The 15,847-nt window shown below is 35.2% G+C and overlaps 4 protein-coding genes across 9 annotated transcripts in view; 3 read left to right on the top strand and 1 right to left on the bottom strand.

Annotated features, from left to right (window-relative positions):
• clstn1 (calsyntenin 1) overlaps positions 1-5,207 on the top strand; it is a 38,296-nt gene extending 33,089 nt beyond the window's left edge. For all 4 annotated transcript variants that reach the window (XM_052593659.1, XM_052593657.1, XM_052593658.1 and 1 more), the window contains 3 exons: positions 186-321; positions 677-861; positions 1,960-5,207. In XM_052593659.1, coding sequence (XP_052449619.1) covers positions 186-321; positions 677-861; positions 1,960-2,148 — 510 coding nt within the window. In that variant the 3' untranslated portion in view covers positions 2,149-5,207. The remainder of the gene's footprint in view (positions 1-185; positions 322-676; positions 862-1,959) is intronic.
• Positions 5,208-5,848: 641 nt separating this feature from the next.
• On the bottom strand, positions 5,849-9,031 carry lzic (leucine zipper and CTNNBIP1 domain containing). Of its 3 annotated transcripts, none has more exons than XM_052593661.1 (7): positions 8,851-9,031; positions 8,352-8,459; positions 8,135-8,270; positions 7,436-7,534; positions 7,255-7,350; positions 6,558-6,639; positions 5,849-6,467 (listed from the first exon to the last, which is right to left on the bottom strand). In XM_052593661.1, the coding sequence occupies exons 2-7, from the start codon at positions 8,450-8,452 to the stop codon at positions 6,415-6,417; spliced, it is 567 nt and encodes a 188-aa protein (XP_052449621.1). In that variant the 5' UTR covers positions 8,453-8,459; positions 8,851-9,031; the 3' UTR covers positions 5,849-6,414. The 3 variants fall into 3 exon arrangements, with proteins under 3 accessions (XP_052449621.1, XP_052449622.1, XP_052449623.1); XM_052593662.1 differs by having other exon boundaries at positions 8,857-9,008; XM_052593663.1 differs by having other exon boundaries at positions 8,794-8,960.
• Positions 8,993-12,254, top strand: nmnat1 (nicotinamide nucleotide adenylyltransferase 1). The gene is made up of 5 exons (XM_052593660.1): positions 8,993-9,109; positions 9,597-9,732; positions 10,111-10,294; positions 10,518-10,648; positions 11,494-12,254. Exons 2-5 carry the CDS (start codon positions 9,618-9,620, stop codon positions 11,886-11,888), a joined length of 825 nt encoding a protein of 274 aa, XP_052449620.1. The 5' UTR covers positions 8,993-9,109; positions 9,597-9,617; the 3' UTR covers positions 11,889-12,254.
• Positions 12,255-13,793: 1,539 nt separating this feature from the next.
• On the top strand, positions 13,794-15,439 carry rbp7a (retinol binding protein 7a, cellular). Its single transcript, XM_052593664.1, has 4 exons — positions 13,794-13,928; positions 14,172-14,350; positions 14,613-14,714; positions 14,807-15,439. Exons 1-4 carry the CDS (start codon positions 13,856-13,858, stop codon positions 14,858-14,860), a joined length of 408 nt encoding a protein of 135 aa, XP_052449624.1. The 5' UTR covers positions 13,794-13,855; the 3' UTR covers positions 14,861-15,439.
• Positions 15,440-15,847: the final 408 nt, after the last annotated feature.

The following is a 15,847-nucleotide window of genomic DNA, read 5'->3' as shown; positions in this document are numbered from 1 at the left end:
TTATCATTATGTGTATACTAATATAAATACTTAGATAAAACTCAATTGTTATTTGTTTAAGGGTTCTGTTAATATAAAAATGCTATATACAAGTCTTTATCGAAGTAAGTCAAAGGATATGAAGAGAGAAATGTGATTGTATTGTATTACACCGACGTGACCGTCTTTGTTGATTATGTTATCAGGTCAATGTGATCCATACAGCCAACCCCATGGATCATGCAAACAATGCTATGGTCCAGCCTCAGTTCATCAACCAAGTGCAGCACGCTTCAGTGGACCTGTCTGGACACAACCTGGCCAACACCCATCAGGCCTCAGGTATTTCTTCTGCTCCCCTCCTCTGATCCATCTGTTCAGCTTCTCTTGGAGATAATGGCGTTTCATTGGCCTCTTCATCTCTCACAGTATCGCTCCTAGATTATTGCACTAATCTCTCATTAAAGATAATCTAAACTTTGTAATCAAACGAATAAACTGAATCCAGTTTCTTTCCATGAGTTTTTCTGCAGCTTAAAGTCAATTTAAAAAGTAGGGCAGTTATGGAGCGCCATGTACTTAGCCTGTTTTTAATAGCGCACTTTTAGGGATTATATATACGTGCAGTCAACAGCATCTGGACAGTTTTTTTTCACTCCAAATACCAAATGCTAATGTGTCCATCGACTCTTCACAGTTGTCCCCAGTGCTGCCACCGTCGTTATCGTTGTGTGTGTGAGCTTCCTGGTGTTTATGATCATCCTGGGCGTCTTCCGTATCCGTGCTGCCCACCAGCGCACCATGAGGGACCAGGAAAACGGCAAAGAGAACGAGATGGACTGGGATGACTCTGCTCTCACCATTACTGTCAACCCAATGGAGGTGTGTCTTAAAACAGAGCTTGTTCTCTCAGTGCTCTTAGAGCACTCATACATAGTTAATGCAGCAGAGGGCTAAACCCATTAAAAACTCAGTGTACCTTGGTAAGAATTCCCCTTTATTACCATCCCTCCTCCTCCTATTCATTTGTCTGCTAATATGGATTTTTGATATATACTAAACAGCTATTTTTTTGCATTATTACATTATTATTAGTTTGCTGTAAGAAGTAATCAATTAGGTTATTTCAGTGATAATGCACTTATAGAGAGACCATTTGATGTGAATCATAAAGCACAGACTTCCATTAAAGAGGCTTGGAATAGGTGATTAGTTCACTTTTGAAATCAATTTGATTTCCATTTAAATTGAATTTTTCTGTATATATTTTAGAATTTTAAACACATATGTATATATGTGTATATATATATATATATATATATATATATATATATATATATATATATATATATACACACACACACAAACACACACACATATATATATATATATATATATATATATATATATATATATATATATATATATATATAATTTTTTTTTTGTATTACAATGTTGTAATATGTTTATTACAACATGTCATATTGCAGTTTAAATCTAAATGCCAATATTTTTTTATTTGCCAAATCCCTATATAACTAAAATGTATTCTAAAATAAAAACATGTTTATATATATTTATTATATTTTTATTAGAACTTTGTTCTTTGTCTAGATATCCCAGCAATGTCATATTGCAGTTCAAATCTAAATTTCTTTTTTGCCAAATCCTTATATAAATATGTATTCTTAAATAAAAACAATAAATGAAACACTTATTACAAAAAAATATATATTTTCTCTGTTTACATACATATCACGTGACATCAGTGAAACGTGAACCTAAAATTATTGTTAAATGATTGAAATATTGAACTAAAATCTCACAAGGTGCTTCAGTGCTTTACATTAGGGGTTCAGTTGACAAAAGAGTTTGGGTACCCCTGTTTGTTTGTTTTTTTAAATAAGAATTTGATTGCACATAAAAACACAGATGTCTATTATGCAGTATAAAGAACGTTCAGTTCTCTCTTCCTCTTAGACTTATGAGGATCAGCACAGCAGCGAAGAGGAAGGAGACGAGGAAGAGGAAGAGAGCGAGGACGGAGAGGAGGAAGACGACATCACCAGCGCAGAGTCAGACAGCAGTGAGGATGAGGGCGGCGAACAGGAAGACCAGCAGGGTTCGAGCAGACAGCAGCAGCTGGAGTGGGACGACTCCACCTACTGATCCTCCTGAGCACACAGTACACAATACTTACCAACACACACACACTCACACACCCACGCACTGTCACATCCCTCTGCAAATAGGGACGCCCATGTTCCCACTACCCAAGGAGCCATGTGTAAAAATGCGGAAAAAAACACTGAAAACTAAACTATTATACAATATATGTACAATATAGATGCGAATATATCATGTGTCTCTTGTGACAGGTGTTGCAATCCGCTTTCTTTCCACCTGCCCACATCTTATCGTGGTGGTATTCAGTGTAGTACAGTATCTCAATACAAGTTCCTAATTTATTGAATCTTTTTCTGTCCTATCCGAGGGAATCCTGGCCTAAGTTTGCATTTTCTTTCAGCTCTGTGCCGACACATCCCTGCAGTTTTCCCTTCAAGTTGAGCTTCGGGAAATGATTTCATGTATATTTTCTGCACATGACGTTTTAGGTTGATTTGCTACAGGAATTTTTGAGGAAAACTCTTTTCCGATCACTTTATATTGCATGGCAAGATTTGCAGTCTTGGGTACGGAAGAAAACAACTGCTTTTTGATATTTTGTAAATAAGACGAAACCATGTAATTAGTCGATGTGTTAGTGAAAGCCTAACCAACGGTTGCCGGTGTCTAAAAAGACACAGTACCTGCTGTAGGATATTTATGTCAGATGCTCTTAGCATGTTTCAGTGAATCTCATGCTCGTACTAAAAAACAACGTCCGCTTCACAGAGAGGAACCCATGACAGAGGCTGAGGTTTCTGTGGCAAAGCGTCGTTCATTTTGTCTTTTCTCTTGGAGGTGGGTGTGCATCTTTTTTGTTTTTCGTAGAGTTGGTTCAGTGCTTTGGCTTTACATATGCTAATTCTAGCTGGGCTTGCAATGGCACAAATGCTACACCAAGGCTTCAGTGTTTTTAATTCAGTGACGTTTTGGGGACTAATAATCACATTCAGGTGATGAATATACAGTTGTTGTTTTTTTTTTCACGTGGTACTGTATGTTGTACAGTTTAGGCACGCCGCAGTTATTGAAGCCATTCTTAAGTGATAGTGCTCGTATCCTCTGTAATAAATGGAGACCAATTGGAATCACAGTATGCACTCTCATAACCCAGTCTGAATAAGATTTATGACTGAAACGACATGAAAAGGGGTGCGCTGGTGATTTAGCCACAATGTGAGCATCGAAAGTCTGTTGTGTACTGTTTCGACAGACTTCTTGTGCTAAAATACTGTCTTGAGATGGTCAGTTAAATGAACTTTACTGAACAAAATTATGGCGGGTGGGTAATTTTTATTTCATATATACCTAATTTTGTATTTTTTAAGTTTTTATTTTTTATTTTCGGGGGTTAACCTGTGTTCTTGTCATTTCAAGGCCCCTAAAAAGATTACAAGGGCTGATTTGCCGGTCACAGCGCATTAAAAGAAATGAAGTTCAACTTTTAAAGGATAAAATATTTTTGCAGTGTGGCCGTTGGATTTTATTGTACATGGAACTGTGTACTGTAGAGTTGTGTGAAGATATTTGTTTACATTTGGTAAACTTTTATTCCTTTTTGGTGACGCTATCAATCTGCTCCAGATTTGCAGGTCATTTCTCTTCGTAGTTGCTCTCAGAATCATGTCGTAGCTTCATTTTCTTACTGCGATTGGAAAATTCGGGATACACCCCCCTCAAAAACAATGGTTAACTATTGAGGAAAATAATATTGCGTTCCCGTCGGGCTTGAAAAAGAATGTTAATCATTTTGGAGATTGTACATTGTTTGATTGTTTAGTAAAGACGGACGTGAAGCTTTAGGGTACTTCATATGTACATGCGTGAATATTCTCAGTTTAAGGCCTAAGCTGGTGGTATGAATATTATTTTAATGCCAGGAAAGGTGCAAGTTGTGGAAAAGGTCTATTTTTGTGACCCACGAAAGGGCGACGGGAGACTTTTCTTGTAGGTTTTTGTTACATGTTTTGGTCATCGGGTTCCCCCTCAAAATTGACAGGACTTTTAAAGAGAGGTCCAGAATTCAGCTGGTGGAGTTGGGAGTGCCTTTTACCTGTCACAGCGCATTAATAACACAACTAACCCAACACTCATCCATGCCATTTCAGTTCTCGCATTTTATAATGATTTCAAGTTCGAGTTCTACCAGGTATGGGGCAGTGGTTTTAATTTGATTTCATTTTCTGTTTGGGATCGACAGCTAGTTTTATCAAGAGTGGACGTTTTAATTGTCCTGCATACAGTAGATGTCTTGTGTTCATGTCGATGTGTAGAGAAAATAATAGGTCCATACTGTATCATCAATGAATATTGTACTAATTCATGTTTGAGGAAATCCACTTCGAAAAGATGTACATTATTATAAGCAGCATACGTGGGTATGAGTTGAACAATATGTGTACAGTGAAAGGTGTATCTCCTGGAGAGGGCAGCATGAAACTCACACAAATGTAATAGTCTCTCACAGTGTATTCTCAACTTGCAATCGTTTTAAAAGCCGTTTGAGCGATGTAAACCATTCCTTGAGACCAAATTGAGTATAATCAATGTTTGTACTGAAAATCGCACCGTTGTTTGCATCTTCCCTCCTTTCCCCTGATACAAATATTCATCCGCAGGTTCTCATCATGTGAATTGTATTTCAACAATGTGATTTTAAGACACTGGCGGAGAAACTAAACTCCAGAATAAATAAGCAGTCTGTGCTGAGTGTGAACGGCTGCAGATGGTGGGTGTGTAACGGGGCATTGTCTTTGCATGTATAACACAAGATATAAATATTTCCTGTAACTGGCACACGGTACTGTGGGATTGGAGTGGAGTAGATGGGATAGGATACTACTGAATCAAAAGATAATCGGTCTCAGATTTGCAGCCTTCAGTGGTCATTGTTCACGTTTTGAATAACTTTTATTTTTTTGCTCTAGAAATGAAAACTGGGGATGTTGTAGAACTGTTGGATGCTGCCTTCAGGCTCATTCACTTTTCTGTTATTCAGAGGAATAATTATAGTGAAGTTGATGCTTGCTCATGAACAAAATAAAGGATGAGATGGGAATAAATTTGTCTTGGTGTTTTGTTTATTTCGCTTGATAATCATATGTCTATGTTTACCTTTACATTAGCATAATTTTGTTTATGAATGAATGTGTCTGAATATTATACTTGCTGTAATATAAATGTGTAAATGTAATTATTATTATATGTACATGTATTCACAGCAGATACTCACAAAGTAAAATATATATACATTCAAATAGTCAATAGTAGTGTAACAGTTTATAAGTTTCTACCATTCTCGTTTCTTTAAAGCTTGAAGGGGGAAAAAATCCTATATCTGAAAAATGTATAATTCACTTTGATCTTTTATGTATTTCATCTTTGATCAAGGTGAATTACAGACCAAAGCAATGTTGCCAGGACTTTAGTGCCACCTAGTGCTCGAAAACTGAAAAATATTCATATCTAATTCATAGCTATAAAACGTCTCATACTAAAATGATCAGAGTGATAGTGTGGAACTAGGAATTGTTTATAAGGTTTATAAATATTAACATATAATGAGTTTTCAAAGATCCCAATCCAGACTGTAATAGAATTTAGAACAGAGAACAGAGATTAAACCCTTTTTTGATCTTTTTCAACCAAATGCATTGCAAAAAAGCAAAAAAAAAAAAAAGACAAAAGACAAAACGCTGACACCTTTTAAGATATTGATCACCAAATATATTCAAATACAAAGTATTTACAAATATCACACTGGTTAAAAAAAGTTATGACAAACCAAATTAAAAGTCGGTCTATTTTACTATCAAATACTAGTACCAAAAAAGGCTTATTGGCAACAGCTTGATGATAAGATTAATAAATCACATTACAAACAGAGGGTTAAAAAAAAAAAGAATCAGGACTTTTTTTTGACAATCTTACCTCTCTGTATTCAGAAAATAAGTTCTAACTATTCTAAAATGAGCTTTTATAAATGTTTAAGACGTTTCACTGAAAATGTAGACTTTTCTTTCACTGTACCCAAATCAAAATGTACAATCAAACATAAAATGTATAGGAAGTACACAATACAAATAACTGTCTGATGAGTCCTAATGCACATACTTTAGGTAGAGTGAGCACATGATGTCATCAGACAGTTCTTTTCCTAAATGTAAAAATTGCAACCATTGTTTAAAAACAAAAAAAAGACTAAATACTTTAAAATGCACGGACAGCATTTAGGCCACACTCATATTAAATGTCAATCCTAGTAAACCTTTATGACTTCCCAACTCCAGAACTGGCCAGTGCCAGTATCTTATCTTCAGATCCTAAAAAGGTCATATACATTTGATTATTAAAGCGGTTTTTATTAAGCAAAATATGCCTCAATAGTCATAATTAGCTGCTTTGCATCTTACCCAGGCTCGCAGTCACCTTCTCAAAGTGGCTCAGAGTGGCACTAGCATTTGCAGCAAGAAACGCTTCATCTTCTGTTGTCAGCTGTACATTCAAACAATTTACAGATATCAGAAATCTGACCCTGGACCACAAAACTAGTCTTTAGTGTCAAATTTTTGAAACTGAGATGTATACATAATCTGAAAGCTGAATAACTAATCTTTCCAGTGATGTATGGTTTGTTAGGCAATATTTGGCCATTATACAACTATTTTAAAATCTGGAATCTGAGGGTGCAAAAAAAATTGAAATACTGAGAAAGTCACCTTTAAAATTGTACAAATTCTTAGCAATGCATATTACTAATCAAAAATAACTTTTTTGATATATTTAAGTTATGAAATTTAAAAAATATCTTCATGGAACATGATCTTTACCTATCATTTAACCTAATGATTTTTGGCATAAAAGAAAAATCTATCATTTTGACCCATACTATGTTTTTTTGGCTATTGCTAAAAATATACCCCAGACTTGCACGCTCTGAGACAGGAGAGGTACGCATCAACTTGTCTTATTTATGGGAAGAACATAGTGGAATATGTAAAAACGGGTCGTTTTCCTTTAAGACTGGTTTTGTGGTCCAGGGTCACAAATGGTTTAACATGTGAGTCTTGAAATAGATGTGAGTATTGGTGTCAGTAATAGCCCTCTCACCTTCTCGCCAAGTTTTCTCAGAGCCGTGAGGATCTCCACTTTCTGCTGAGTGTACACATCACGAGGGAGCTTTCCAACCATCACATCACGGTCCATCTGAATTCATACAGTATCATGTGAACATATTTAAGTCTTTGCATATATATTTGCATATTTAAAAATGTTAACATGTGCTTGTCACCTCAGCCAGTCTTGTCCTCAATTGCCCTGGCTGCTTTTTAGCAAACAGCCGAATGACTTCTGGTGTCTTGAATGCCTGACTGATGGCAGCTTGGATCGCCTGATAAATATTTGCAGTGATAAATGATCTCTCAGCATGCAGAATTAATTATACCAGCATACATCAGTTTAGATGTCTTTTTACAGAAAAAAAAAACAAGCAAGCAAACATACCTTTAAATTCTGACACACACACATTTATGTGACCCTGGACCACAAAACCAGTCATAAGTAATTGTAGCAATAGCCAACATTGTATGGGTCAAAATTTATCGATTTTTCTTTTATGCCAAAAATCATTAGGATATTAAGTAAAGATCATGTTACATGAAGATATTTTGTAAATGTCCTACCGTAAATATATAAAAACGTAATTTTTTATTAGTAACATGCATTGCTAAAAACTTTATCTGGACAACTTTAAAGGTGATTCTCTCAATATTTAGAATTTTTTGTACCCTCAGATTCCAGATTTTGAAATAGTTGCAACACAGCCAAATATTGTCCTATCCTAAAAATCTATATAAATCAATGCAAATCTTATTTATTCAGCTTTCAGACAATGTAAAAATCTCAATTTAAAAAAAATGTGACCCTTATGACTGGTTTTGTGGTCCGGGGTAACATATGAACTTAAATGCAATAAAATCTACATTTTTACCAGCTGCATTCCCCCCAGTTCATCAACTAGTGTCATATTCCCAGACATCAACTTCTTTAATGACTCATTGAACTCGCTCAACTGTTCTAGTGTCTCTTTTTTGGTTTCTTCATATTCCTCCTCTTCAAGTTCTTCTCTGCAATAGGAAGAATAATCAGATTTGTGCAAGTAACTGAATGTGGAGATGTGTTACAGAGAACTGGTGGGATGCCATTACCTGCACTCCTCTAAATCCTGCAGCTGCTGCATTAACCGGTCCAGCTGTTCTTCCATGTTTTGTCTCAGTTTGCTCGTTTCCGATGTTCCTCTAGAAGCCATTCTTTATCTTTTTAAATAAATAGCAGGCATAAATCACACACCTTTTCACACAAAACAAGACATTCCTACTGTTCCTACTCCATATGTGAATATCACAGCTGATATCCACACAGGTATTTGAACTGAACTGATCAGAATTATTATGCATTGTTGGTTGTATCAAGGTAAATACTTTATATTGATGATTGTATATAATTAATCAGTGAAACATGACATGTCTGGTATCACATCCATAAATACATTAAATAAACCACATTCTTTTGTCACCCTGCTTTATTCTCTCTCACTGCGCAGTTAGCTTAGCTTGCTCTAAAATGTATAAAACATACAAATGTACGAACTGTAGAGTCTTAAACGACGTGGATTTACGAGAATCAAGTTGTAACTTTCACCCGTACTTTTACCTCCAAAAACGTCCAACTGATAAAGACAAAATAACAATAAGATTTAAACTCCTAAATCCAGTTGCTAAGGCGTGGTTTGCTAGCACTGTTTATCTTCAATAGAAATCCAATGGCTTTTCTGCGTAAACTGCGCAGAGTTGATTATCATGAACACACTCTGAACACGTCTGAATCGCGCATGATCACACCAGAGACTGTATGGGTCACACAAGCGTATTCAGGATTTGTTCCACAGCATTGGTATCAGGACAAGGTATCAAAACTTCACATTTTGTCGGTCTTGCTGTTTGTTTAGAGCAATAATTCGCTGCATCCGTTGTTTTAATAAAGTCGGTGAAGTTTTACTGAAACACACGGCAGTCAGATAAATAGGAAGCACGAGACAAGTGTGTTGTATTGGTAAGAAGTAAACATGTTTAACGTTAGTCCAGCTTTCATTACATATTATTGCGCATATTTGTGAAATGGCGTTTTATTGTATATAATATCATCCCTAAACCCGTTTGAATCTTTAAGAGTAGTTATTTATTACACGGTTTTCTCATGAACTATAGTAGTAATGACGCTATATTACTAACTTACCTACACTTTCGAGACTTGAAACGAGATTTACTTTCGATATCCATTCAATTTATTTATAAGTTTATATTTAATTAGAACTACAATACCTCCAGAAACAAACCTTTATTGATAATAATTTGTATATGTGTGTTATATATAAAATATGCTTTTTTCTGCAGACAGCATTTTTTATATGATCCATGTCATCACAAGAGAAAACCAGAGTGGTGCTGCTGGCATGTGGGTCCTTCAACCCCATCACAAACATGCACCTGCGGATGTTCGAGCTGGCTCGGGATCACCTTGAAGACACTGGTAGGTTTTAAATTAATGATGTGTTAAAGGCATAGGCTGGTAAAATGTTGTCGTCATTTACTCACCCCACAAGTTGTTCCAAACCTGTTTTGAGTTTTTCTCCAGTTGAAAACAAAAGAACAACAAAGCAGACCTCCATAGTATGGGAAACAATTCTATTGATGTTAATGGCTACCAGCAGCTGTATGGTTATCAACATTCTTTGCAATATCTTCTTTTGTGTTCGACAGAAGAAAGAAATTCATACACATTTGGAACAACATGTCACGAGGACGAGTAAGTGATGATGATAAAATGTTTTTTTTTGGTTTGACTATGCCTTATTGCGTTATCACGTATCTAAAATGTATAATTAACATAACTTTTTTGTGGATTTAGGAAGATACAGAGTGGTGAAAGGCATAATCTCTCCAGTCGGAGATAGCTATAAAAAGAAAGGTCTGATAGAAGCCTGTCATCGGTTAGAGATGGCTAGACTAGCCACGCTGAACTCTGATTGGATCACAGTGGATGACTGGGAGAGCCAGCAGCCGGAGTGGGTGGAGACAGCCAAAGTAGTTCGGTGGGAACATCTTAATATCATGTGATTCTATTTTGAGAAAAGTGAAAGATAAATCTATCTGACACACCCATTTTGTTTTGCAGGTATTGTCGTGTTTTCTTTTTTTGGCACTAGTTCCACGTCACATCTGATCTTGTTGTCTTTGGACGTCATGTTTGATGCGCTACTACGTCACGTTTTATGCCAAATTGACATTTAATCAGATCTGTCTGATCTTTACTAGGCACCATGCAGACCTTATTTCCAGCGAAAACAACAGTGATGATGTGGATACAGTGAGGTGTGGGAAGAGGAGAAAGCTGGAGCAAAATACAATCATCTGTCAGAGCTCTTCTAATATTAACACAAAAGAAGGTATGATAAAATAATCCTTCAAAGGATTAATGTTCCTACTGCTCAGGGTGGCTAAAAGGGTGTTTAACTTAGAATGTCACAATACCTCACAACAGTCAATACAATTAACGGCTGTTTTGTCCTAGGGACAGCAGAGAAACAATGTACAGTGAGTTATATTTATAAGTGTTTACACAGTTCAGCACGATCTGCATCTCTCAGCACTGTCTGACAGCATTCCTCTGCAAGTGGAACACTTTGAAGCAAATGTATAAGTGTAACAAGTGAGAATTAAAGCAACTAATGAAGAGAAAAAGGAGAAATTCTTTATGAGAACAGACCTGTGTTTCCTATGGGATTTTAACAATGATTAAATCCTAACATTAATTAATCTCTTTGATGCTTCAGTGTCACATGATCCTTCAGAAATCATTCTAATATGCTAATTTGATGTGTGAGAAATATATCTTAATATCCATGTTGAAAACTGTTGTGCTGTAAAATGTGTGTGTTTTTTATGATTATTTGATGAATATAAAGTTCAAAAGGATAGAATTCAGTTGAATTAAAAATCTTTTGTAATATTATAAATATTTTTTCCTGTCACTTTTGTGTCAGTGTATTCTTGCTGATTCAATATTATTTATTTATTTTTAATACATGACTCCAAACTTTTAAACTGTAGTGCAACTTATAATTTTACTTTTTTTTTTAAATGTTAAAATATAATTATAATTGCCCAAATGATTTTAAAAAGGAGCACATTTTTCAAGTCAAGACTCATGACTTTCATAAAAAGGTCCATGACTAAACTAAGTCAGTATCACTAATATGATGTATATTGTTGTCATAAATCTATATTTTAGACAGTCCTCACCTGAACCTCCTGTGTGGTGCTGATGTGCTGGAGTCATTTGGTGTCAAAGACCTTTGGAAGCCAGAGGACATTGAGGAGATAGTGGGTCGCTACGGTGTGGCGTGCATCACCAGATGTGGCAGTGACCCCGAGAAGTTTATCAATCAGTCTGATGTGCTATACAAACACCGTAAGAACATCCATATGGTTCGGGAATGGGTGACCAATGAGATCTCAGCCACCCATGTGCGCCGTGCCCTACGCAGGGGACAGAGTGTCCGCTACCTGCTGCCTGACTCTGTGGTGCGCTACATTCAAGAACACAGTCTGTATAGCGTTGAGAGCGAGCAGAAGAATGCTAATGCTATCCTTGCCCCGTTTCAGAGATACACCAGCAGCAACTAGACTGATGTCCTGCTGCTTTTGAGCTGGTTTCTTGTTCTGTTTGTGGTCCTTGATGGAGGGCTGGTCTGTCACCCACAGAACTTGACTGACACTTGATTCATAGTTAATTTTGGTTTTGAGTGATTACTTTGCATTGTATCATGAATGATTCAGTATGATAAATAATATATGATACATTTTGTAAAATATTTTTGACTCCGTTTTAATAAAGATTGATGCATTCGTATAATTATCTTTATTGTAGTATACTGCCAAATGTAGAAAATCACTTTTAGAAGAGGAATTTTGGTCAGTTATTTCTGAGTTTTAAGAGACTGTTTGCCTCCAATAAATGTTCTTCTTTTTTTGGTGCTAATAATTGAAAAATCTGTTTCCAATCATCCTTTTCTCTTTTGTCAACACTTTATTTTAAGGTGTTCTTGTTACACATTACATGTTCTTATGATTATAATAATAATACATCGTACATAATTACATGCAAGTAACACTAATCCTAACCCTTAACATATAATAAGTACATGTATTTAATTAATATTACTCAGTACTTACATGTCCCTTAAAGTAAAGTTATTTTATTCTAATTCGTATCTGTAATCTTTAAGAAAAAATGTTAATATAACAAGTGTTAAGGGTCATTGTGAAGGTTGCTCTAGAATTCAAGCTATGATATTTGCTCAGTGACGTTTAAACACACACATATATATATATATATATATTTATATATATATTATCTGTGTGTTTTAGTGCTGACATCTTGGCATGTGGAGAACAGCAATTTGACATTGAAGCTCTTTCGAGCATTTTCATAGTTACAGACCATGATCTTAATCTGAAGACCTGTAAGATCAGTGCTAATATAAGAGGCCTTTTGTTTTAGCACGCACATACTAACTAAAAGTGGGAATTCCCTGGAATAACATGATTTCAACAACAGAAACTTTCTGTCTTCCTTGCATGTAGTGAAACAGTTTGTTTCCTGTGAAGTTCACACTTAAACATATCCATAGTCATCTCTATTCTCCCTCAGGCATGTCCTTGTGACCTGGTAAAATGTAGAAATAGGCCTACTAAACATGAAAAGACATTACATAGTTACAGAACATAGTTTCCCTGACTCACTAAACTAATAAGACTACAATATTTATTTTGCATTTATTGTGTCACTTTGGTTGATGGCATTTGCATATAATAAAACCATCTTAGCAGGTGTAATATGAACTTCCAAGTCCCATTTGACACCTTGTAGTTGTGTTTAGTGTGATCTGATTTAATTAATTAGTCATGCGATTTACAAATGATGTCTTAAGCTTAAACAGATGATCCAAAATAACTTACATTTTAAGCAGATTTATTTTATCCAGATGCTATAATGCCACTTAATTCAATTGTAGCTACACCTATTCATCCTCACATGCTCAAAATAGTAAGTATCGGTCTCTATATTTATCATCTTTTAAGAAATTCACAGTAATTTAACGTGCGTGATTGTTTTTCATTGTGGCGCTCATGTGATGATGATGATGATGATGATGTCGTATGCGGGAACACTTGACAGTCATGGAAGTGACTGGCAAGAAACCTTCATTCAAGTTACAAGGAAGAACAGAAAAATGTAAGGCATGCAAACCAAGTAAACGAGTAAAATGAGTATGAATATCTTATCTTTTGTAATATACCGCTTATTTTATCAAGCGTTGCATTTTACATGAATAACTTAGCATCTGAACAGGTGCTATTGTGTTTACGGGTATGTTTTGACAAATTATTTCCACACAAACACTTACCAGACACGTTTAACTTTACGTAAGATATGACCTTTAAAAGAGTTGACGACGTGTAAATTATAATACGTTCACTACTAAGCACCGCCCACTCAAATAACAAAACATATAAGCTCTGGGAATCCTTCTGTCTGTCATACCTGAAACATCGTTTACTACTGGAATATTTTGCAGACGGTTAACAATATGCCTGTAAGTCTCTGTGGTACTTGGGAAGTGGTGAGCAATGTCAACTTTGAGGGATACATGATTGCTTTAGGTAAGAGTGCATTCTTTTTCCTGTGAAATTAATTAATATATAATAATATATAATTAATATATATATGTATATGTATATATATATGTATATATAAATAAATAAATATATATATATATATATATATATATATATATATATATATATATATATATATATATATATATATATATATATATATATATATATATATATATATATATTGTTGTTGTCAGCAATAATAGATCCTAAACTCTCTTGTCACAGGGATCAGTCTGTACACCCGCAAGATTGCCCTGAAGCTAAAACATCGTAAAGTAATCGAGCAGCTGGGGGATCAATATGTCGTCAAGACTCTCAGCACCTTCAGAAACTACACTTTCTCCTTCAGAGTCAACGAGGAATTCGAAGAGTTCACCAAGGGGCTGGATGTCAGACACTGCAAGGTATTACAGAGTTTTATCATTATACTGAAACATATAATTTACTGTTATTACTATAGTAAGTACATGTAACAACGACATGGTAAAATGAAGTGTTAAATTATTTATATATATATAATTTATTTTCATGGCATTCAATAGAACATATTTCATAGTATAAAACTGATGGTCTTACATAGCCCTTTAGGCAGTTTGAATACAAATGTTTGCTGAAAGGTGATATGGAGAATGCACTTAAATTAAAAACTTAAATCTATTTGTCTAGTCTATGGTGACATGGGAGGGGAACAAACTGGTATGCATTCAAGAGGGCGAGAAGAAGAACAGAGGTTGGTCACACTGGATAGAGGACGACAAACTCCATTTGGTAAATGTGAAATTAAGCATCTTACACTATAAAAATCTGTAATACACATTGATGTAATACACTAACACTCATACCTCCCAACACTTTTATAGGAGTTGCACTGTGAAGATCAAGTCTGCAAGCAAGTTTTCAAACGGGTCATCTGAGGTCCTGCTGTGGTGCTTGCTGTGAAAAAAGAGGGTGTATTGATGTAAACAAAGTTGTTTACACTTCAGAGGTCTGAGGAATGTGAAGAAAGAAGAAGAACCATGAGTTTCAGCTTCTGCTTCCAAGCCTGACTAATCAATCACATTCAGTGAGAGGCTTGCGGACTGAGCCAGTGTCTAGGAGCATGGTGGATATTGGCACTAGAGGGCGCCTTAAGACCGCGAACAAACAGAACTCAAGTCAACAACAGCTTCCTCACTGGGAAACACTGCATGCTGTCAGTAGTTGTGCCACCATTGCATAATCATGTTTACATGTACAAGAACCAGGTTCACAGAAATTTAGCAATATGTAATGTGCCTCTGTATTTGGGCAAGCCAGAATCATTATTTAAATATTATTGCCTCTTTTTAAATACTTAATCATTTTGTAACTGGTTTAGTTTAATTTTTTTGTTTATTTTTCACAATTGTGCTAAGAGTTACAGTTTTTTGTTTATGTATGTGATAGCTAAATATGCACACTTTGTTCATTCAATTACTTGAATGCTACACCTTGTTCAATTACTTGAATGTCCCTTATTGTGCAATAAACTTTGAAACATGAAACTATTTGCCAATACTGGGTTGTAATGTCTCTTTGAGAAGGAACTGTAAGCAACAAACCTTCATCATCATCAACTCTCTTTTTTAAAACCGCAACGAATACAAAGTCATTTAACAAATTTGCAAAATAAATTATTAATATACTTTGAAAAAAAGAGTAGTATGTAAAAAGTATGAAAAAAAGCCTGTCAAAAGACTTGTTTTCTTATTGTCAATCACTGGTTTGTGGCGTCTTTATCCTGGGGATTATTAAATTAACAAATGAAGCAGAAAAGATGATAAACTTTATAAAAAAATAAACAAAATTAGCCGATAAAGAAACAGATAAAGGGGCGAATAATGCTTACTACATCACTTTGAGTCTAAATGATGCAATATATT

The sequence above is a fragment of the Carassius gibelio genome, chromosome B23, assembly GCF_023724105.1.
Source record: "Carassius gibelio isolate Cgi1373 ecotype wild population from Czech Republic chromosome B23, carGib1.2-hapl.c, whole genome shotgun sequence".
NCBI classification, from domain to species: Eukaryota; Metazoa; Chordata; class Actinopteri; order Cypriniformes; family Cyprinidae; genus Carassius; species Carassius gibelio.
This window is presented reverse-complemented; position numbering and strand designations above follow the sequence as displayed.